We start from the raw sequence: 24554 nt of genomic DNA on the forward strand, positions 1-24554 counted from the left end.
CTTAGTTTTTCCTCTTTAAAGCTATGGTAATTTTGAAATGAATATGAAATAAAATATACACATGAGGTACAATATCTGAATTGCCCTAGGCACTTTGTAAATATGCTTCAGTTTCCTCATCTGTGTAGAGATAATAATAGTGCCTCTCACAAAGGTGTTTTATGAGAGTTAAATAAATAAATGTAATGTGCTTATAATGGTGTCCACGCCATGGTAAGTATTCAGTAGATACTAGCCAATGATAATATCATTATGAACATTACTAGAAACCTGTAATGAACTTTCCTACTGGCAGAGTCATTTTCAGAAAAGAAAATGACAGTAAACACCTGTTGAATGAATGAGTGGCACATTGGAGAATGATGGGAGGCACTATGATTTGTAATTATAATTTTCCAGACTGTAATTTCATCCTAGTCCTTCTCAAGTTCGTTTGCTTCCCTCCACCCTGCACTCCACCTCCTGACCAAAACCTCCCTCTAAGCCCCAGCAGCTTGATCTTCCTTCATTTGGTCTGTTTAGATGTACATTGCATGATGAACTTGGCTTCACTTGTCTTCTGTACCACAACCATGCAGGTGTGTTAGGCCGTCTGGGAAGCTGTCCCAGATGCTGACAAACCCTGGCAGCAGGATGGAAAGGAAGAAGGAAATTTTGGCTGACATCTCCAGGTCTGACTCCTTACTCATCTGGAGAGTTCAGTGGTATCTTTAAAGCTTGAAGATAAATGATGAGGCTGTTGATCTAACAGATAGATAACTTGGATTCTCATTCTTTAGTTTGTTATATGTTAATCTCTTGTGATTACTCAGTAACGGTACAGTTTGGTAAAGTCCTAAGTCTGCAGAGACATTTTAAATAGAGGCGATGTATGGAGGAGTAGGTACCAGCTAGGCAGGGACCAGGGGAAGAATGTGTGTGCTTGTGTGCTGTAGTTTGGCCTAATGTCTTGGCACAGCTGTCATATTTCCTGGCATGTAAGAACTGGATCTTCTCTTAAGTCCACACATATTTGGCAAGCCCTATTATGTTACTCTCCCGAGGGGGTGCTTGAGTAACGAAGGTGATAGATAATATTGGGTAGGGACTGAACAGGGACATGAGAGAATATGGAAAGAATCCCTTTCAAAGAGCTTTATTGCATTAGATGTTAGAGTCTGTAAACAATTACGGCATTCAGGGAGTGCAGGATTTAAATGAGAAACACAACTTTGTCAAGATTATACCAGTTGGATAAAATGGCATGGACTCCGGAAATCTATAATTAAATGTATTTTTGAAAATGAAAAATACAGTGTAACACCTGGTTTATTTCACTACAGAGGTGCCTGGGCATTGCTTACATAAGTGTGATTGACTTTGGCTGATACTTGGGTTTCTGTCTGTAAAATTACTGCATTTAAAAAATTTTTTTCTACTAGATTCTATTTGTTGTAAACAAATTATTCACATACACACTCATATAGAAAATTACTTACTTAGAAAATCTCATGTTCATTTTCTTTTCATTGCAGCGGATATTCAACTCCTTTGTTTACACTGAGAAAATCTCAAATGGAGAAAGTGAAGTACAGCAGGTAAGAGGCTATGAGTACTTGACACTCCCTGTCTTTGTCTTGCTTTTATATTTCCTGTTCTTTCTCTATAATTACACGTGCATCTCATGCATAATGGTGACAGCCTTACACTTTGGATTCTTAGAGGTGATTAAAAACTTATGTGCATGGTTTTCTGCTATCTGTGCTATAATTTGGAACTATTTAATTCCTTTTTGTTTTAAAAATTCCTAAACAACTCACATCTAAAAACATTGAAAATATTTTTTCTGATGTAGAAAATAAGTGCCCAGGCTTTGGAATCAGACAGACCCCACATCAAATTCTGGTTTTCCTCCTTACTTTGTGGCCCCAGTAAGCAATTTAGTCTTTTTGAGCTGCAGTTTCTCAATCTTAAATAAGAGGAACATAATATTGCCTTATGGGGTTGTGATAATTAAATGATGACAAATTGACGAAGAATGAAGTAAAATTGTAATTCTGGCATAGAAGCAGCTCATTGGATGTTGGCTTCTTTTGTTCCATTCTTTTTCTTTCCTTTTTTTTTTTTTTTGTTTCTGCCTTTGCTTCTCCCCTCCCATCTTCTTTCAGTTCTCTGTGGAGTCAAGAAGTTTTGAGGTCAAATTCTATTTACTTTATTTATAGCTGGCTTCAGATGGACTGCCTCCTAAAACATAGTGTTGGTGAACCTGATCGTAAATAATTGATCTGTGCTTGAAAAGAAGGGTGGTAAATAGGAGTTGGTTTTAATTTCAGCGAATCCACCAACTTCATTACAGTATGTGACCATCAACACCATCAACTAGTAATTTGAAGCTAGTTTTGAAATTCAAGTGAAAAACAGAACCCAGCTAAAAACCAGAGTGTAGCAGAGTGCTTCCACAAAATAGAAAGATAACTACAGTAAACTGCATACGATTTTAAACTCTCTGAGATTCCGCCATTATTATGTTCATGGAGAACAGCTTGACTTAATCTGAACTTAAAAAGTACTATATAAGAAGAAAAGATTTGCAAGTGTCCTTATAGTGAAGTTGTTTGTAGGATGCTTATTTACTTACAATAAATTACTGTGGTTTACTCTTGAAGTGCAGCATTTCCTGTTTATAGACATTGACTTTTTAAAGATTGGGTTTCTGCAGGTTAAATACAGAGGATATAAATAGTCGTGTATATGTATATTCTTTTTCTTAGCTTTAGATATTTTTAAAAGCTGATGGCCTGAGTATTTATTTATTGTAGTAAATATGATGTAGTTTGCTGTGCTAAGACTTACCTTCATAATTCCTGTCTTATTTTTATTTCAGCAAACTAGAAAGTTCTTTGTGGTTGTGAAATTTAAGAGATTTTTTTATGGGCGAAGATTTCTGAACGAAGCATGTTCAAGGAAACTTTCTGGGAGACCAGAGGCCATTTGATAACATTTTAAAGAAACTGATCCAGGGATATCAGTTTTGCCACTTTCCTTCAAGTAACAGATACAAGTTCTTAGGCTGTTTTCAAATGTGAAAGTTTTTTTTCCCCCCTTGTACTGATGTCATTTTTTATTTATCTAGCTAGAAACAAGTTTAGAAGCCTTTAATAATAATTTTAGAAATTATAGCTGCTGATTGAGCACTTATGGAACATCAGTGCTAGGCAACTTCCATATATATCACATTGATTTTTACCAAATAACCTTGAAGGAAAGATATCTTATTACAGATGAGGAAATTGGGGCTCCAAGAGGTAAACTAAGTTATTTGTAGTTGATAGATATTAAGCAGGACAGCTAACTTTTGAAATAAATATGACAGAAAGTTTTGTTATTTGTATTTTTATTTTGTTTATTTATTTATTTTTTTTTTGAGACAGGGTCTTGCTCTGTCGCTCATGCTGGAGTGCAGTGGTATGATCATAGCTCACTGCATCCTTAATCTTCCAGGCGATCAATCGATCTTCCCATCTCAGCCTCTCAAGTAACTCGGACTACAGGCACATGCCCACATGCCTGGCTGATTTTTCGTTGTTGTTGTTTTTTTTAGTAAAGATGAGGTCTTGCCATGTTGCCCAGACTGGTCTCAAACTCCTCAGCTCAAGCAATCCTCCTGCCATGGCCTTCCAAAGTGCTGGGATTACAGGCATGGGCCACTGTGCCCAGCCTATCATCTGTAGTTTTAATTTAACGTAGTTTGTTTTTAAAATACTTGTTTTCATCAGACACAGGAGTCTCTGCTAAACTCTGTCTTTATCCAAATAATTCAAGTGCAAGGGAATTACCATACAGTCTATTCTGTGTGTCCTCTGACTGATTGTCAAAAAGTTCTTTCTTATATTGAACCAGAAGGGTACTGACTTTTAAATTCCTGCGGTCTCTCCAGTCCATCCTCTGAAAGAACCCTTAACAAATAGATCTGTGTCTGTTGTTTATCCCAAAAATGAGGACAGTTGTGTCACTGTTATTATCGCTTAGCCTAAATTTTAGTATAAACAGGTCTTAAATAATTTCTTCTTCTGTGACATGATTTCTAGATCCTTTCAGTACTATGGTCATTATTACAACAACATAACAATAAAAGCTCATATTTACACATTTATTGAAAAATTTGCTATCTCTTCATTATGATGGTTCTCCCATGGGTTGAATTGAACATGGGATTTCTCATTCTACAATGAGAACACAGACACCTCAGTACCTTCTTGACTTTAATAACTGTTTAGACACTCTGGATTCTGTGGTCCTGGACAGTACCCAGAATGAAATCTTTAGGGACATGTTTACCTCATATGTTTCCTATTCTGTAAAATATCCGCCATCACAGTCACTAACACTTCTATCTCCTTTGAACTTCAGAACAACTCCATGAGGTAGGTGGCAGTATTATTATTAGCAATGTTCAGAAAAGCCATGGATCCCAGCTAGTAGGTAATTAAGCTGGCTTTAAAAACAATTGTGAAATTTATCAAATATATGGAGACATGTGTAAAACATACATATAAAGAAATATATTAAAATTAACATCTTAACTTACTACCCAGCTGAAGAAATGATGCATTACCAAACTTAGAAGGCCATTGTATGACCTTCCAAAGAGAGTACCTTCCTCCCTCCCTCTCAGAGGTAGCCTTATCCTAATTTTTTGTTAGCAATTCCCTTGCATTTTTTTGTTTTGATTTGTTTTATATGTATTTATGCCCAAATTAATTTTGAGTTGGCTATTTTTTGTTCTTTATATAAATTTTAAGCATATGTTTATATTCACATATCTTACTAGTTTCACTCAGCTTCATATTTGTTAGAAGCACCCATGTTGACATCTGTAATTAAGGGTCATTTATTTCCATTTCTATGGTATTCCATTATATGCAATTTATGTATCCATTTTATAGCTGACGTTGTTTGGGCTGTTTCTAATTTTGTTGTTGTTTTGTTTTTTAAGAGACAGGTTCTTGCTCTGTTGCCCAGGCTGGAGTGCAGTGGCACGATCATTGCTCATTGCAGCCTCAAACTCCTGAGCTCAAGCAATCCTCCTGCCTCAGCTTCCCAAGTAGTTGGGACTACACATACACCACTAAATCTGGCTAATTTTTTAAATTTTGTTCTAATGTTTTGATTTTTGTTCATACCTCCGTACAGAGTACAGAAGGAATAATCCCTTTAATTGCAGGAATTTTATTATCCCTGGCCTCCTTCCAACTTAATGATGGCAGAACTGTGTGTTGTATATGTGTCTCCACACACAAATGGCCTAAATAGTGGGGCAAGGGGGCACTATTCAGCTCAGGTGGATAATCACTTCTCTAGAGTAGAAGTGCTGGATGTCAGTGTTCAACAGACTGCTTCCACAGTGGCTGTCATGGGTCACTTGCTTATCTGCATCTCCTTTAATATCTGATATTATCTGATTTTTAATCCTTTGCCAAATGTGGGCTGTCTGAAAGGGTATCAGGTGAGTTGCATTTGCCTCGCTCTGATTACAAATGAGGTTGAAACACCTTTTTGCATGCTTATAGTAAATTTTTGTGTTTTTGTTCTGTCAAATATCTATTAGTGCTCCTTGTCCAGTTTTTTAGTTGTTTATTTTAGAAGTTTAAAAATGCTGTATATGTTCTAGATCAGTGCTGTCCAAAGAGAACTTTCTGAGATGATGATGTTCCGTATTAGGGGAAGTAGAGTAGCTACCAGCCACGTATGACTACTGAGTACCTGAAATGTGTCTAGAGCTACTGATAATTAAATTTTAGATAAAATAGCTACATGTGGCTGGTAGTTACCATATTAGATTGCTGTGCAGATTTATGATTCACAAATAAGTCGTTTCAGTTTTTGCCTTGTCTTTTCATCTCATTTTATCGTTTTTATGTTCTGTTTGGTTTTGTTTGGTTTTGAGATAGGGTTTCGCTCTGTCATCCCAGTTTGAGTGCTTGGTGCAATCACGGCTCACTGCAGCCTCTACCTTTGGGGCTCAAGCATTCCTCCCACTTCAGCCTCCCAAATAGCTGGGACCACAGGCAGGCACCATCATGCCCAGCTAATTTTTGTATTTTTTGTGGAGACAGGGTTTCTCCATGTTGCCCAGGCTGGTCTTGAACTCCTGAGCTTAAGTAATCCACCATCCTTGGTCTCCCCAAAGTACTATGATTACAGGCATGGGCCTCTGCACCTGGCCTCATTTTATCTTTTAAAGAATTAACGTTTTAATTTTAACTCAGTTTTTTAAAAAATCGGTCTTTAGACATAAAGATATTCTATACTGCCTTCTAAAACTTCTGCCTCTCTCACCTAAGTCTTTTTTTTTTTTTTTTTTTTTTTTGAGATGGAGTCTTGCTCTATCACCCAGGCTGCAGTGCAGTGGCACGATCTCAGCTCACTGCAGCCTCTGCCTCCTGGATTCAAGGGATTCTTCTGCCCTTAGCCTCCCGAGTAGCCAGGACTACAGGAGCCCACCACCAAGCCCGGCTAATTTTTGTAGTTTTAGGAGAAATGGGGTTTCGCCATGTTGACTCAGCTAGTCTCGAACTCCTGACTTCAGGTGATCTGTCCACCTCGGTCTCCCAAAGTCCTGGGATTACAGGCGTGAGTCACCCCACCTGGCCTCATTTAAGTATTTTATCCACCTGGAATTGATTTTGGTATTGTATGCGAAGTAGGTATCAATTTCCTTTTCTTTAGTAGGTATCCAATTTCCTTTTCTTCCCCCATATGTGTTTTCAAATACTCTATCTCTGTCGAACAATCTGCACTTTCTTCATTTGTTTTCAGTGTGCTTTCTGTCAGTTGAGTTTTTGGATATGTATGAATTTGATTTGGTTCCATTAGTCTCTCTATCTATCCTTGTGCCAGTACCACATTATCTTGGTGACTAGTTTTATAATGAGTTTTGAAATCTGGTTGGGTACCACCCCATTTAGATTCCTTGGTTTCCCATCTTGGCCAAACCCTGAGGTTTATCTCCTATATCTGGTGCTCTGTGCTGTCATCAAAGTAGAAGCTCAAGGTCTCCAGATTATGCCCACATCCTCAGGAAGAAAGCAGGGTGTGACATGGGCTTACCTCCTAGATTTCCTGCTTTCACCTTGTTTGAGGACTCAGTCTTCCTAACAGCGATTCACCAGTTTCTCCACTTCTTAATAGTTATAATAATAATTGTAACCACTTATAGGATTTGTTTGATAAACTAAAAATAGGTTACTTATTCAAAGCAGATTATTGACCTGTGTGCTTTTAGCTCACAACCTTTAGGTGAAAGGGAACTATTTCTTTATGCTTGGTTTTGTATATTGTGTACTATCTAGAATTCTGGCTTGCATTTTCTATCCATTGTTTCTCCTTTGGGTTAGTGAAAATTAGATCCCCATGGGTTCTTGCCCTCCCTCTTTACTAATCAAATCTTGTTAAGAGTTGGATCTTTCTTGTGCATACTATCTAACTTGGCAGGAAATCTAACATGTTGTTAATATCTTCTGGTTAGGGGAGCAAAGGAATTAACACTAATAAAAAACATTTTGGGATATTTTTACTCTTGGGTATAGATTTTTCCTTGCTTTTACTCATTGTTTCTTTTAAACTAACCTTCAGAGATTGTGGGTCTAAATTGTCTAACAATGTATTTTAAATCCTTAATTAGTTCACTATATGTAGTTTTGCTGCCAAAGAAACTATGGCAACAGCCTTGGAAAAATTAAAATTCCAGGCACATGTTCTTGTGTGGAACACCTCTCATAGACTTCATTTTTGAATACTTTAAGAAATTGGCCGGACGCGGTGGCTCATGCCTGTAATCCCAGCACTTTGGGAGGCCGAAGTGGGCGGATCACAAGGTCAGGAAATTCGAGACCATCCTGACTAACACGGTGAAACCCTGTCTCTACTAAGAGTACAAAAAATTAGCTGGGCGTGGTGGCGGGCACCTGTAGTCCCAGCTACTCTAGAGGCTGAGGCAGGAGAATGGCGTGAACCCGGGAGGCGGAGCTTGCAGTGAGCCGAGATCGCGCCACTGCACTCCAGCCTGGGCGACAGAGGGAGACTCCGTTTCAAAAAAAGAAAAGAAATTGTGTGTTTGCGTAAGGTATTATACACAGTTGAATCTGAATCAAGAAAAATAAATTTTTGAGCAAGTGCCTCAGAAGGTAGCCAAATATGGTCCGTAAAACACAAAGAAGAAGCAAAAGGAGAAGGAGATTCTTGGGGTGCTTGATTGGATCATTAAATGGATCAGAGCCACCTTGGACTTGTCTCAAGAGTTCACTCTAACTTTTTCTCAAATGCTCTAGTAATTATTTATATTAATAATTTACTCAGTGAAATGGCAAACATTTTCATAGTGTTTCAGAAACTATTGAATTGATGGCAGTGATGGTTTTAGAGGATTTCAGAATTCCTTTGAAATGGGTCAGAGAGAACTGAGAGAACTCCTTATACGGGAGACGCACCTGACATCTGGTCAAGGGCATTCCTTTAGCAGTTCTCCCTGCTCTTCTGTGGTTTTTGATCTCCTTTGGATCATATCCATCACCATGTAAACACATTTCACCTATATTAAACAAAAGACCCTTTTCTTGACCTGACTTTCCTCTCCAACTGCTGTCTAATTTCTTTGTTTCCCTTTGAGTCACAGCCCATCAAAAGAGGTGTCCACACTCATTAGATCCAGTTCTGCCATTTTCTTTTTCTTTTTTTTTTTTTTTTTTAATTTAAACAGCCTCTCCCTGTCACCCAGCCTGGAGCGCAATGTGGCGATCTTGGCTCACTGCCACCTCCGCCTCCCAGATTCAAGCAATTCTCCTGCCTCAGCCTCCCGAGTAGCTGGGTTTACAGGCACGTGCCTGCACGCCCAGCTAATTTTTGTATTTTCAGTAGAGACAGGGTTTCACCATGTTGGCCAGGCTTGTCTCGAGCTCCTGACCTCGTGATCCACCCGCCTCGGCCTCCCAAAGTGCTGGGATTACAGGTGTGAGTCTCCGCACCTGGCCCTCTGCCATTTTCTCTTAAGCCTACTTTAGTACTACCTGTCCCACAAAACTGCTCTCTTTAAGATCACCAAACACCGCTACTTTGCTAATTCCTCATTTACATAACTAACATTAGTGTTGAACGGTTGATCCTTTTCATCTTCCTTGATAAATCTTCTTAACTTGGGTCTTTGGAATAGCACACTTGCCTCCTTGCCTTTCCAGGCACATTCCTTTGCACAAGGTGCTGTTCAGACAAAGATCCCCATATGGGCCTTCACCTCCTTCAAGTCTGTTCTCCCATGTCACCTTCTCAGTGAGATGAGCACCATTTTCAAAACTGCAGCCCACCCTGCTTCCATGCTCCTGATTTTCCTTTTCCTTGTTCCATATTCCCTTTTTTCCCATGTCGCTTATCACTTTTTGGATTTAGGTACTGACTTGGTAAAACTAGTTTGGCTATGAAAATTCTGACAGACAAGCTAGGCAATAACCATCCTGGACATTGGAACAGGCAAAGATTTCAAGACAAAGACACCAAGAGCAATTTCAACAAAAGCAAAAATTGACAAATGGGATCTAATTGAAGGTAAGAGCCTCTGCACAGCAAAAGAACTTATCAACAGAGCAAATAGGCAACCTACAGAATGGGAGAAAATTTTTGCAAACTATACGTCTGACAAAGGTGTAACATCCAGCATCTATAAGGAACTTAAACAAATTGACAAGAGAAAAACAACCCCATTAAAAAGTGGGCAAAGGACATGAACAGACTCTTCTCAAAAGAAGACATACATGTGCCCAACAAGCATATGAAGAAAAGCTCAATATTACTGATCATTAGAGAAATGCAAATCAAAACCACAATGAGATACCATCTCACACCAGTCAGAATGGCTATTATCAAAAAAGTCAAAAATTAACAGATGCTGGCAGGTTGCAAAGAAAAGGGAACACCCATCCACTGTTGGTGGTAGTGTAAATCAGTTCAACCATTGTGGAAAGCAGTATGGCGATTCCACAAAGAGCTAAAAGTGGAACTATCATTCGATCCAGCAATCCCATTATTGAGTATATACCCAGAGGAATATAAGCATTCTACCATAAAGACACAAGTGTGCGAATGTTCATTGCCACACTGTTCACAATAGCAAAGACTTGGAATCTACCTAAATGCCCACCAATGATAAACTGGATAAAGAAATTGTGGTATATATACACCATGGAATATTATGCAACCATAAAACAAGATCATGTCTTTTGCAGGAACATGGATGGAGCTGAAGGCTATTACCCTTAGCAGACTAACACAGGAACAGCAAACCAAATAGTGCATATTCTCACTTATAAGCAAGTGGGAGCTAAATGATGAGAACTCATGAACACAAAGAAGGAAACAACAGACACTGGGGTTTACTTGACAGGGGAGGGTAGGAGGAGGGAGAGGAGCAGAAAGAATAACTACTGGGTACTGAGCTTAATACCTGGGTGATATAATAATATGTACAACAAACCCCCATGACATGTGTTTCTCTATGAACAAACCTTCACATGTACACCCAAATCTAAAATTAAAAAAAAAAAAAGCTTAGAAGTATTCCTTCCTCCTTAACTTTCTGAAGGAAAGGTGTCATTTCTTCCTGCTGTGTTTGATAGAATTCAACAGAGCACCATCTGGACCTGATATTTTCTTTGCGGGCAGGTTTTTGAGCATCCAGTTTCTTTAATAGATATAGATAGGGTTTCTTATTTTGTTTTTGTTTCCTTATTTTTTTAGATCTTCTGTTTCATATTGTGTCAACTTTGGTAAGTTGATTTTTTAAAAAAGAAATTTGCTATTATCATCTAAGCTGTCAAATTAGTTGGCATAAAAGTGTTTGTAATATTCTGTGTCTTTTTAATATCTATCAGCCAGAAGAGTAATAGAGCCAGATCAATAAAACCAAATGCTGGATAGTTCTTTGAAAAGATCAATAAAATGGTCAACTTCTAGCTAGACAGACAAAATCAGAGATAGAATGAATGGTAAAATATTAGTGATGACTCATTTTTTTTAAAAATGAATTTGGTTTCCTTAATTTTCTCTTGTTTTCTATTTCACAAATTTATGTTCTTCATTATTTCCTTCCTTGTACTTTAGGTTTTGTTCTTTTTCTAGTGTTCTAGGTTGGAACATTAGATCACTGATTTTTATACTCTTCTTTTTCTCAAATAGATGCATTTAAAGCTATAAACGTCTCTCTTAGTACACTTTATATACCTCAAAGTTTGACATGATATATTTTTATCATCTTTCAGTTTTAAATATTTTCCGATATCTCTTGTGATTTTTAAATTTTGACCCATGGATTTTTAAGTATTTTGTTCAATTTTCAAAACATTGGGGTCTTTAGATATCTTATTGTTATTGATTTCTAATGTAATTCCATTATAGTTAGAGAACATACTCTGTTTGATTTCAATACTTTTTAATTAATTGAGACCTGGGTTGTATGACTCTACATATGATCAGTCTTGGTGGATATACCAAGTGAACTTGTAAAGAACATGTGTTCTGCAGTTTTTAGGTGTTCTTTATGTATTAAGGTGGTTGATAATGTTGTTCAAATCATTTATTTTGAGCTGATTTTTATTTTGTTTGATTTTTATTTTCTATCATTTGTTGAAAGGGATGTTAAAATCTTCAACTGTAATGGTGAAATAGTATTTTTTCCGTTTAATTCTGTTCATTTTTTCCTGATATGTTTTTATATACACATTTAAGATTATGTCTTCCTGATGAGTTGTGAATTAAAACATTATGAAATGTTATTCTCTGGTAATATTATTCTCTCCTTAAAGTCTATTTTACTCAATATTGATATAGCAACTGCATCCTTTATATACTTACTGTTTATAAGGTGTGTCTTTTCAGAAGCATTTACTTTCAATTATAAATAACATATAGTCGAGACTTGTTTTTTTTTTTAATCTATTCTGAAAATTTCTGATTTTTTCATTAGGAATATTTAGGGGAAATGCTTAATAAGTTAATATTTATTTTTTTCTTTTGTTGGCTCCTCCTTCGCAACCCACTTTTGAATTTTATCTATTAATATTCTATCAACTTCACACAAAATCTAAAACACTTGCAACTTATAGGTTCATTTCCCTAACACTATCCTTTATGCTAGTTATCATATGTATTATATCTGCATATATTACAAACTGCACAAGAAAATGTTATAGTTTTTGCTCTAAATTGCCATATTTAATGAAAATAAAAGAAAAAATATTGTATATTCTCACATAATTACTATTTCTTATGCTCTTTGTTTCTTTGTAAAGATAACAACTGATATTGAATCTGAAGTTCCTTTAATATTTCTTGTAGTGAAGATACCCTAGTGAAAAATTCTCTTAGTTTTTTATTGTTTCGTGTACACAGAAAATGTTTCTTGGCTACATACGGTGGCTCACACCCATAATCCCAGCACTTTGACAAGCTGAGGTGGGAGGATCGCTTGAACCCAGGAGTTTCAAGACCAGCCCAGGTGACATAGGGAGACACCCATGTCTACAATCTTTTTTTTTTTTTTTAATTAGCTAGAGATGGTGGCACATGCCTGTAGTCCCAGCTACTCAGGAGGCTGAGGTGGGAGGATTGGTTGAGCCAAGGAGGTTGAGGCTACAGTGAGCTGTGATGATACTCCTGCACTCCAGTCTGAGGAACAGAGCAAGACACTATCTCAAAAAAAAAAAAAAAAAAAAAAGTTTCTATTTTACCTTTTTTCTTAAAAGATGTTTTGCTTTCGATAGAATTCTGAATTGACAGTTTGTTTTTTGAACACTTTAAAAATGTTCCACTGTCTGCTGGACTCCGTAATTTCTGGTGATAAATCAGTGAAAGTTTTTGTTACCCTATATGCAATGTTGTTTGTTTATTCATTTAATTATTCTAGCTGCTCTTGAGGTTTTTCTCTGTTTCCTGGTTTTCAGCAATTTGACTATGATTATGCCTCCCTAGACGTAACGGTTTAAATATTTATTCTGCTTGGTGTTTGTTGAGCTTTTTGAATCTGTAAATTTGTGTCTTTCATCAAATTTGGGGACTTTGGGACCATTATTTTTTCAAATATATTTTCTATCTCATTATTTGCTCTCCTTCTATGTCTCTAATTACAGGTATGCTAGATCTTTTGATATTTTACTACAAATCCCTGAGACAATGCCTTTTTCTTTTCTTTTTAAATTTTTTTTCTCTTGAATAAAGATAAAGATGGTTTATTCTTCTTATGCTGCAGAATTTCCTTTTTTTTTTTTTTTTTTTGAGATCAAGTCTTGCTCTGTCACCAGGCTGGAGTGCAGTGGCGTGATCTCAGCTCACTGCAACCTCCACCTCCCAGGTTCAAGCAATTCCCCTGCCTCGGCCTCCCAAGTAGCTGGGATTACAGGCACGTGCCACCAGGCCCGGCTAATTTTTTTTTGTATTTTAGTAGAGATGGGGTTTCACCATGTTGACCAAGATGGTCGCGATCTCCTGACATTGTGATCTGCCTGCCTCGGCCTCCCAAAGTGCTGGGATTACAGGAGTGAGCCACTGTGCCCGGCCCCATTTGTTTCTTTGTAGTAATTCTATTTCTGTACTGAAATTTCTCATTTTATTCAAGTATATTATCTTTGCATTCTTGAGCATAGTTATAATAGCTGCTTTAAAAATTTGTCTGCTCATTATAACATCTAAAAATGGTTTGAGGTTTATCTTTGTTGACTGTCTTTTTTCTTGAGAATTGGTCACACTTCTTTTTTCTTCACATGTCAAAAATTTTTGGTTGTATCCTGGTATTGTGGAAAAATCTGGATTCTGTTATATTCTTGTGAGGAGTGTTTGTTTGTTTTAGCAGGCAATTAACTTGACTGGCATCAAACTGCTAATCTAGTTTTTAGACAACTGCTCAAATCTCAGCTCAGTTTATCTTTAGATAGAGTTTGCCTTGCACACATGCAGTTCAAGGATTTAATAATTTTTCTGCCCACCCTCCCCCCACCCTGGTACTCTGATATTTAAAATATATTCTGACAGACAGTTTTTTGGAGTATTTTTCTGAGTTGTTATTTGATAATGAGAATTTTACAGGAAGGGTTTAAAATTTGATGTTTTATTTCTCCAAATATCTGCTGGGACATTGTAAAGGAGAAGCAGTTTGGTTTTATAAGAAAATGACACTTAGCATGTATTAATACTCCAAATAATTATTTTGCTCAAGTATACACTCAAGGCACTAGACACGAAGAATTTGGAGAAGGTCAAAGCAATGAACTAGAATTTACCTGAAAGCAAGATATACAGATGTAGACCTTGCACAAAATTCTGTCCTTTTATTCATAAGAGAATAAAGATGCCCGGTAGCAGAACAACTTACATGTGGCCTACAAACACAGAAGAGCTCTTTCTTTAAAGAAATTTTGAATTGAGAGTGAACCTTAAAGAGACAGCACTTCATGTGCCCCGATGTGGATCATCAGTCCTAACTAAGGTGATGTTTTAGAATTTTAGAACTGGGCCGGGTGCGGTGGCTCAAGCCTGTAATCCCAGCACTTTGGGAGGCCGAGACGGGCGGATCACGAGGTCAGGAGATCGAGACCATCCTGGCTAACCCCGTGAAACCCCGTCTCTACTAAAAAAATACAAAAAACTAGCCGGGCGAGGCGGCGGGCGCCTGTAGTCCCAGCTACTCGGGAGGCTGAGGCAGGAGAATGGCGTGAACCCGGGAGGCGGAGCTTGCAGTGAGCTGAGATCCGGCCACTGCACTCCAGCCTGGGCGACAGAGTGAGACTCCGTCTCAAAAAAAAAAAAAAAAAAAAAAAAAAAAAATTTTAGAACTGGTATCCTCAGATACCAGGGAGAGAAGGCCAAAGGGGTTAGGAAACATTTCTCTAGCCTTTTTTGGACAGCCCCAGTAAGGGTAGCATGGGATATAGAATTAAAGAGCCTCATCTTTTGAGATGGAAAACTCAAGGTCCAAGCAAGACTCTGTCATTTACTGTTTGATTTTTAACAGGTATTTAGCCTTTCAGTGTCTATATCAGTTTTATCTATAAAATGTAGATTATGTGGTTGCCTGCTCTGTAGTAGGCATTCAGTATTTTGTGTTCTGCTTCCAGATTACAGAAGGGTGATATAATGTCAATATAAGGATACCAAAAGAGTTCATGAAATGTCACCCCAAAATATTACTTTGAACTGAGGGCCCTTGGGGAACAGCAGGTGCAAGCAGAGGCTTTCTCTGAGCACCCCTTGCATACAGAGCGTTTTCTCTGAGCTCCTCTTATCTGTCTAAAGACAGATCCTCCGAAAGGAACTCAATTGTCATGAATACCCTCCCTGAGAATTTTATCAACCAGGGAAGATTAACTTGGATCACAGGAGGGGAGACTAGAGGTTGACCCTATGCCCAGATCACCTCTTCTGAGGGCTGCTCAGAAACAACTTTTATTACCGACTTTTTATCTGTATAACAAGACAACCTTTATTCCCCATGCATTTCTTCCCCTCACCCTCCCATAACTTGTGTTGCCACCCCCTTCCCCAGAAGCCCCAAGCCCTGATGCCTTTCTGTAACTTGGGATGCTGTATCAGCATCAATCATCTGACCCTTCTTTGAGGCTCCTATTTTGTGAGACTCCTGTGCATACTTATGTAATTAAATATTTACATAAGTCTTTCTCCTGTCTTATGTCAGTTTAATTTGTAACCCAGCCAAGGAACCTAGAAGGGTAGAGGGATGCCATTTTCTCTCCCCTGCGGTGTGCTGCAGAGAAGATTGCTATTCTTAATTTGTTCTTTAATCCTCTTGGGTAAGGCCTAGAAGGAAACATCTGTAAATCTGTAAACTTTAAAAGGGGAATTTTCAAGAGAGAATGTTCACAGAAACACCCTGGAAGGAGCTAGTAGAAGCTTTTAATAGAAGAAAAACTAATTGAGAAGTGAGACACTGGACATTATATTAGCTTTGCATTTGTATTACTTTTGTATTTCTACTCCCAAACACTTTCCACTATAGGAAAGTTTGAGTGCGTTCTTGAATTGTGTACTGAGCCACAGGAAGAAAAGGGACAATGGTTAGACAAGGAAGAGCAGGTGCAGAAGATTTGAGCACTAGGCAGGCATTTAATACATATTTGTTGAATAATGATTGGAGATATTCTGGCACCTCAATATTCATATTTCCAAGATCTGGATTTGTTTGGGGTTGCCTTGCCAAGTGTAATCTAGTATGGTAGTAGCCTGAGGGCTCTCATTTTGTTTACAATTTTACCTACCGAAGTATTTTAAAGGCTCAGACTTGTCCAGGCTGCAGGAATCTGGAAGGTGGGGTGGATGAATTCTGTTCTTTCTTTGTCCCCAACTTTTCTCTCATCTGTACCCAGGGAATTTGTTCAGGTTGGGTCCTGGTTTAGTTCACCCTCTTACCCAGATCCACACTTGGCTCTGTGTTGATTGTGCTTGTTAAATGTTTATTGAATGAGTGAATGGAAGGCACTAAATCTGTAGGAAGGCAAAAGAAAGGTTGAGAGATATTGATGCCGCCCAGACGGGGAATTTACAATGAAGCAAGCAAGGACCAGAGTAAACAGGGGGCTGTTCTGTCCAGCTAGAGCCCTGGCAAGTTTACCTGATTTAGTGTTTATGTTTCCTTGATTGGAAATCAATATGTCTGTCTTAGCTCTCACTGTTGTTGCTCTGACTCTACAGAAAATAAGCTAATTTTTATCATCTTAGAAACCCTCTTCCTGAGCCTCTTATCAAATCATTGTATTCCTTGTGAATAAAAGAGGCTGGTGGTCTGTCATTTCTAAAAGAACCTTAGAGGAGACGTGATTGTTCTAATATTTATGTTTCTTTATCGATTTTCTTTGTGCTTCTACACATATTTTCTCATTTTATCCTCTTAATGACATCAGAAGAGCAGGTATTATTATCCTATTTTCCATGGGAGTAAACTATTTCAGAGAGGTAATAAGTATAAATGGTTCAATGCCTCAGAAATGAATGTGGCAGCGACAGGATGTTTAATCCAAGTTTAGTGTTTTCTTTGTTTATATTGTACTGGCCGTGATAATAATCAGCATTATTTATTGAACATATGATTGATTAAGCACTATGATTAAATGTTTTCTCACATAACCACTTGGCTGGTTCCCTTACATCCTTTTATTCTTGGCTGAACTGATACCTCTCAGGGAGGACTTCCTTGACCACTCATTTATAAATTTTATTAATTGCATCTCTCTTTACTTCTTACCCCCTTCTCTGTTTTATCTCCTTACAGTTTATCATGTAGGACATAGGTATGTATTTATGTTTTTCATTAGGTATCTTTCCCTAATAGAATAGAAGCTCCATGAGGGCATGGATTTTTGTCTGTTTCATTTCTTGATGTGCCCCCAGCACTATTAAAACTATGTCCATGTAGTAGCAGGTGCTCAGCAAAAATTTGCTGCATGAATTAATAATCCTCAAAAACAACTCTTCCAGATTTACTGACAAGAAAAATAATGCACAAAGAAATTCCCTTTCCAGGGTCACCCAAGCAGGGGGTTAGAGAACTGATTTGAAATTCAAGTGTATGTAGATTCAGTACTCCACTATATGTTTTTAATTTTTTTCCCCCAAGGTATGGGGGAGGTACTGCCTGTCTTACCACAGAATGGAAGGGGCTAGGCTCTGTCCTCCTCACTCCTTCCCCTAGCAATTCATCTTATTTGTTTTGTATATTGAAGGCTAGTATGAGGCTTTTTTTTTTTTTTTTTTTTTTTTTTTTGGGTCTTTCCTTTTCCCCCAGCAATTCATCTTATTTGTTTGGAATGAGGCTTTTTTTTTTTTTTAAATGGTCTATGGCTTTTTTTTTTTAAAGGAAAGATTTACAAACAATTATACTACAGCAAAAATTATGCAAAGCTGAATTTGAATTTCTTTTTAAAACATGCAAGGCAGGGCGCGGTGGCTCACGCCTGTAATCCCAGCCCTTTGGGAGGCCAAGGTGGATGGATCACAAGGTCAGGATATCGAGACCATCCTGGCTAACATGGTGAAACCCCATCTCTACTAAAAAAATACAAAACAAAAAATTGGCTAGGTGTGGTGGCGAGCGCCTGTAGTCACAGCTACTTGGGAGGCTGAGGCAGGAGAATGGCGTGAACCCGGGAGGTGGAGCTTGCAATGAGCCCAGATCACGCCATTGCACTCCAGCCTGGGCGACAGAGTGAGACTCTGTCTCAAAAAAAGCAAAAACCAAACATACAACAATATTGTAATTGGGATGCTCTTTAAAGTTTGGAAGAGGCAAGAAAAAAAATATTATTAGAGCTAAAAGATAATATGTTCACATATATATATTAGAGCTTTTAGCTCTAACAATATTTAGAATTAAATATTATTACGGGTATGTATGTTTTTTGCAGAGAGTAAATGGTATGTGTTGCCTCCTCTAAAAGCCAAAATTAGGTTTCTTGTGGAAGTTAAACTCCTGAGTATAGGAACCATGACAGAATAATTCACACTGTAGTGCTTTGTAGATATTGAGGAATGAGTGGATAAACTAGATTATGATCTCTTTGAAGGAGAGATTCTGAGCATACCTCTAGTAAGTGGTAGGCAGGTGATGAAGTCAGCACACATTTGTTGAGTACTTATTCTATACTTGGCATTGTAGGAAGAGAAACAAAGAGCTTATCCCAAGGACATTGTTAAATTGCAGGAGCATTTGTTCATGCATTTGATATTTCTTGCTAATCTCTTGAGGGTGATGCCCTGATGGACTGTGGATCTCATCTAGTGTGGCACTACCTTCATTTCTGTTCAAATTATGTATGTGTCCCTAGAATCCTAATGAATGCCAAACGGGTGCAAGAATTAGTACACATGTAAATCATGTTGCATTTTGGAAAAGATTTTATTTATTCAACATGATAGTTTGTATTCATTTAACAAACATTGCTTCACATAAGTTATCTCATTAAATTTGTGCCACAGCCCTCTGTTACAAATACAGTTCTTCTCCTCATTTTGAGGAAACTGAGACTCAGAGACATTAAGTAATTTCCTAGAATCATGGTTGAATTAGGGGATAGGATTGGGATTTTTAGCCAAAGTGGTCTAACTCTAAAACCCATGTTCTTAACCATGTTCTAAAAACATACGCTGTGTTGTTTTTCATACTTTTTCTGCTGCAGATTTATCTGTATGTTTTCAATTTTTAAAATGAAGGTGGTTTATTTTCTCTTGAGAGTCTTACATCAGCTGATATAAGATAAATAATATGTCTAAATAATGTAAGTACTGTAATGAAAACTTAGCTGCTAAATGAGGAAAAGATCGAGTTTAAATGCTCAGTTGTCAGGGGTAAAACAATGGTGGAGGGTGCCTTCTGTGCTGTTAGTGATGAGCTTTTAGCTCTCATAAATCACAAGGATATAACTGGAGCCTTAGGAGGAAGCGCATTATATTACTAATGGATCATCCTGCAGGAACATAAACAAGACATAAAAATAAGTGAAGTCCTTGATGACTCTTTTGTCTTTCTTCCCAATTCATCATTATCCCATTATTAACATAACCTTAAGACAGTTGGTTATAATTTGTATCCTCATGGAATTTCTGTTGGGTTATTGGGGTTTTGTTTCATTTTGTATTAAAGTAAGTACCTCCTGAGTAAGGACTTTTAGCTAATTGAGTGAGTGGAAAACTGCAGCTGTTGGACCAGTTTGTGGGATGAAAGCGTAACATCGTGAGCTTCCTTTCTGTCACACACAAGAAGCTGATAACAACTTGGCATTCTTAGTGTAGCACTGTGGTTGGTAAGCTTCTGTTAGTACAGTTTCCCTGGAGGATATAGCAACCCTTAGATACCTCTCAGAACTCCCGGATCTTTCTTCCTATATGAAGCCTGGACAATAGTCAGGATGCCTGGAGTACTGTTCAGCTAGGAAAGAGTGAGGTGGACACAGAGAGAGGAGGCCACCTGACAGCTCCCCATCTCCCCCCGTCATTTGGGATTTGGAGCCATCTTCTTTCTATTTTAAGGAAAACGTACATATAACCTCTGTTCTGTATTCATTATATATATATATTTGCAAGTTAAAATATATGTGATTGCATGCATGAAAGCTTATATTTCTGTACTAAATATAGACCCACTGACTTCAGGGGTCTGTATAGTACATTAGTCAGTATAAGTGGTGCCTGGTGTTGAGGTAAGCTGAGATAATCCTGCTTACATATACTCATGCACGCACCCCATGTATGCACATGTTTTATGTAATGTATTAACCATGTACCCACAAAAGCAGTATATATCTATTGTTTACAGTTATTAATTACTCCAGGCACATATTTACTCTTATTATGTACAGTATTTTTTTTTTTTTGAGATAGAGTTTCACTCTTCTTGCCCAAGCTGGAGTGCAATGGTGTGATTTCATCTCACCACAACCTCTGCATCCCGGATTCAAATGATTTTCCTGCCTCAGCTTCCCGAGTAGCTGAGATTACAGGCATGTGCCACCACACCCGGCTAATTTTTTATTTTTAGTAGAGATAGGATCTCTCCATGTTGGTCATGCTGGTCTCGAACTCCCAAGCTCAGCTGATCTGCCCACCTCAGCCTCCCAAAGTGCTGGGATTACAGGTGTGAGCCACCGTGCCCAGCCTTATGCACAGTATTTTTATATTTGTAAAAATAGAAATACAAATATAAAAGTACATTTATAAAAACACACAAATATACAGATGTAAAAATATATACCTATACCATATATAGAAAATACAATATTTAAACCTCTCGCCATCACTGCCACCACCACACACATTTAAGTCTTGGAAATTCTGGTTACAGGTTTTTTTTAGTGGTAGTGTTGTTTGGGCAAAACCACAGTAGTCCATTTCCCTCATTCCCTTGATTCTCATAGTTTGTGTTCCCACTCTAAGGAAACAAATGAAGGGGCTGGTACTGCTTCTTTAGGGAGAGTGGGTGTTGCAGGCAGGCCCAGCTGGAGAGGAGCAGGGAGTGCCTTGCGGCAGGGCAAGAAGCGGCATGTAAGCTCCCACTCTGATGTGCCTCTCTCTGTGTTCCAGCTGAAGGTAACACACTGGGTGTTATGTAAGCAGCCATTAGTTTAGTTTTATAAAAGTCAGCTTTTCACATAGCTCTGCAATCCATGTGTGTGCAGATGCCTTCTTTCAGTGAAGCAGATCCTTGAAAAAAAACACGGATCTGGGCTTTTTACTCAAATAGTCAAACTTCATTTAACTAGAAGGGAATAGATTGAGTCCAAGTCCTCATTTTAAGGGCCAGGAAGCATGTATCATGAGAAATGAACATTCCACTAAAAATGGAAACAAGTAAGCCCATTTTACATGCATTTCCAGTACCTCAAGGTTGAATAGTATTTGGAAACGCTGGTAAGGGAGCAGCCAAGACTTCTCCAGCCCTCTCCCTACCCCAGCCCTACCTGACTCCATCCTCCACCTAAAACTGCTGCTCCCACTGAAAAATAAAATAACCTCAAATTATCTGTACTCGCAGAATGAGTAAACAGAAACTCATCCGAGAACGTATTATAAAACCTGGCGAGCAACTCAAGAACAGGGACCACCCGTCCCTAACATATCCCATGGTGCAATAGGAAATATTTTGATAATGATGTGAAGGAATTAATTGCTGCTCATATCAGAAACCCCTGAAATGGGTAAATGCTTTGAAAATCTGGACCCATGAAATAATGTGGTGTGGTAAAACTGGAAACCTGTCAAGGGTTATAGTTTTATTTTAATATTAAAAGACTCTGGGCAGGTAGGGATAGTGTTGAAATAGCTGTCCATGGGCATTCATGCTGGGGTGTTACTTAAGCAGCTGTTAGTTTAGTCCTTTTACATGCTGCAGAGTCATCAGGAAGTGTCACTGTCACATCCGCTGACACGCATGTCGGGCCTATCATGGCACCAGCCTCTAAAGGAAGGTTTTAGCTGTGAATCCTGCAACCAAACAGCCAATAGAAAGCAGGCATTCCCCAGTTCTTCTGTTTGCAGTTCACCTTGTCATTGGATAGGGGATGAGAAGACCTTCCTAAATCCGACTGTGACTTAGAGAGTGATATTAGATGCAGCTTGGCAAGGGAACACACAGAGTTCCCTTATTTATTATATCAGAGAAGGATATAATAAAATTGTTGTGGTTCAGGCAAATATCCTCATTCCTCTGGTTGGAAACCCATATGGGAAACATTTCTTTTTGTTGTTGTTTCTAGCAAGTCTTAATAGCAGGCAGCGTAGTTTCCAGCAGCACCCAACATTTGCACCTCATCTAAGTTGTGGGAGGGGCGGGGATGAGGGTGCTGTTATTGTTGGCTTGAAAAATTTTTTCCTAATGATATTAAAAGAAAAACTTGGCCGGGCGCGGTGGCTCACGCCTGTAATCCCAGCACTTTGGGAGGCCGAGGCGGGCGGATCACAAGGTCTGGAAATCGAGACCACGGTGAAACCCTGTCTCTACTAAAAATACAAAAAAAAATTAGCCGGGCGCGGTTGCGGGCGCCTGCGGTCCCAACTACTCGGGAGGCTGAGGCAGGAGAATGGCGGGAACCCGGGAGGCGGAGCTTGCAGTGAGCCAAAATCGCGCCACTGCCCTCCAGCCAGGGGGACAGAGCGAGACTCCGTCTCAAAAAAAAAACAAACTTGTACCTCTGGATTAGCACTTACAGCTATATGCCTGCATTGTAAAGACCCCAAAATCTCAGGAGTTGCTTTGCCACTGCTAAAGCATCTTGAAACGGAAGCCTACAAAGACCTTTTCTCTATTGAGTGATATTATCTCATTACAACTGGCTTCATTGTTCAAAGGTAGGACCAAGAGAGAAAGTGCTCCTGTCTCCTAATGCCACATCATACTCAAGACTCAGGTAATATGGATACTCAAGGCCAGTCTTTAACAGTTGAAGAAATCAAACATTCGTAAGATGCTTCCTTTTGTGCTATTTTTCTTTCCTTAGTTTTAAAGGGAATTTACTCTGTACAAATTTATTACTCTAAATATAGAACTCCACTGCAAATGAGGCTCTGTCTTACAATCATCTTTTTAAATGAGACACTAGGAGGGAGAGACCTTGCAATTATTGTAATTGAGCTCATAGTATCAATGAAATCTTAAAATGGCACAATGCTATATTTCATTCGAAAGGCAAGCTAAGTTAATATTATTTTTAAAGGGGGAATAGAAACATCTAGGTGTTTAAAAGTTTTAGAGAAGGTCATTGTGTCTCAAGATTGTCATCCCAGGACTTGGATTCAGTAAGTACTTGGCCAGTATGAGGGTAAGGAAGTGCTTAGTGGTAACAGATACTTGTTTCCTTGCCAGTGTCATCTTTCCACTCCATTGCTGAGCTAATTGACGCTTGCTGGCAAGTGTTTGATAAATGTTCTCTCAAAGGGGCCCTTGAAGAACCCTAAAATGCTGTGGTCGGTTATCCTCTAACAGGAGGCTCCGTCAGGTTTCGTCCTTCATTTATGCAGCACACATTTTTCTGAGTTTCTACATCTTGTGCCAGGCTCTGGCGCAGGTCACAAGGTTGGTTTGTGACAAGGTATTATTTGCATTGGGTCTGGAGAAGAGAGTCTGGGCTCTGTGAAATTTCACGTTCCCAGAGCCTTTCCGACCTATCCATCCCCATTCTCTAGTGGCCTCCCTTTTATTTGAAATGCATCTGTGTTACACTTAGTGTTTATAAGTTATGCACAGATATTTGTTCTCCAAGAGTTTTACGTAGGAAGTGACTGGGTTTGCTTTTCTTTTCTACAGTTGAGTGTGTCTTTCACAGGCCACCAGAGAATTCCCAAGGTCATGAACCCATAGTATTTTTCCCTTTTCCCTCGTGATTAATATTCTACACAAAAAGTTGTGATGCAAAATGTTAGAGATTATTCTGTGGCTCCTGCTCTCTCCTCTTCCCAATTCTCAGCTTCTCAATTTTTTTCTAAGGTGAAGAATAGGTTGAACTTCTTTTTCGTTATGAAGGAATAGATGATAAACTTTCAAGGCCTGGGCTTATTTCAGATGTAAAAGAATCTGGGGTCAGGGGCTCCTGTTACAAAGTGAAGTGAGAAGAAGTGGGTTGAAGCCTGCCTTTCCCTTTGTTTCTTTTGTTATGATCTGGTTGTTAAGGGTAGAGTGGGGTGAAAAACAGGGCAAGAGTCCATTGAGCCCTTGAGTTGATAACCTTGGCTTTTGGGAGGCTTGGGTGTGTATTGCAGTGACTCTCCTGGAATACCCAACACAAACTGTTATCCAAACCAACCCCATTATAACCTTTAAAGCAAACGTTCATTTTGCATGAAGAAAGAAGCTAAGCTGCTGGTCTCAACTGTTTCCCAGGGCTCAGCCTCCCCCTGTTCTCTGGCATGTCAGCACTTGCCTTCTGTTTTTTCCATTGTGCTCCTCCCAGCTCAGCACAGGGGCCCCACCTCTCACAGGATCAGGGTATGTGACCCTGGAGCCCAGACAGCCTTGCACATAAATCTTCCTGGTCCACCTG

At 38.7% G+C, this 24554-nt stretch overlaps 1 protein-coding gene across 1 annotated transcript in view; it reads left to right on the forward strand.

Moving 5' to 3' along the window:
* CACHD1 (cache domain containing 1) overlaps positions 1-24554 on the forward strand; it is a 225867-nt gene that overhangs the window by 79042 nt on the left and 122271 nt on the right. The window contains exon 2 of the mRNA XM_050757476.1: positions 1515-1577. Coding sequence (XP_050613433.1) covers positions 1515-1577 — 63 coding nt within the window. The remainder of the gene's footprint in view (positions 1-1514; positions 1578-24554) is intronic.

Source organism: Macaca thibetana, chromosome 1 (genome assembly GCF_024542745.1).
Source record: "Macaca thibetana thibetana isolate TM-01 chromosome 1, ASM2454274v1, whole genome shotgun sequence".
Lineage (NCBI taxonomy): Eukaryota > Metazoa > Chordata > Mammalia > Primates > Cercopithecidae > Macaca > Macaca thibetana.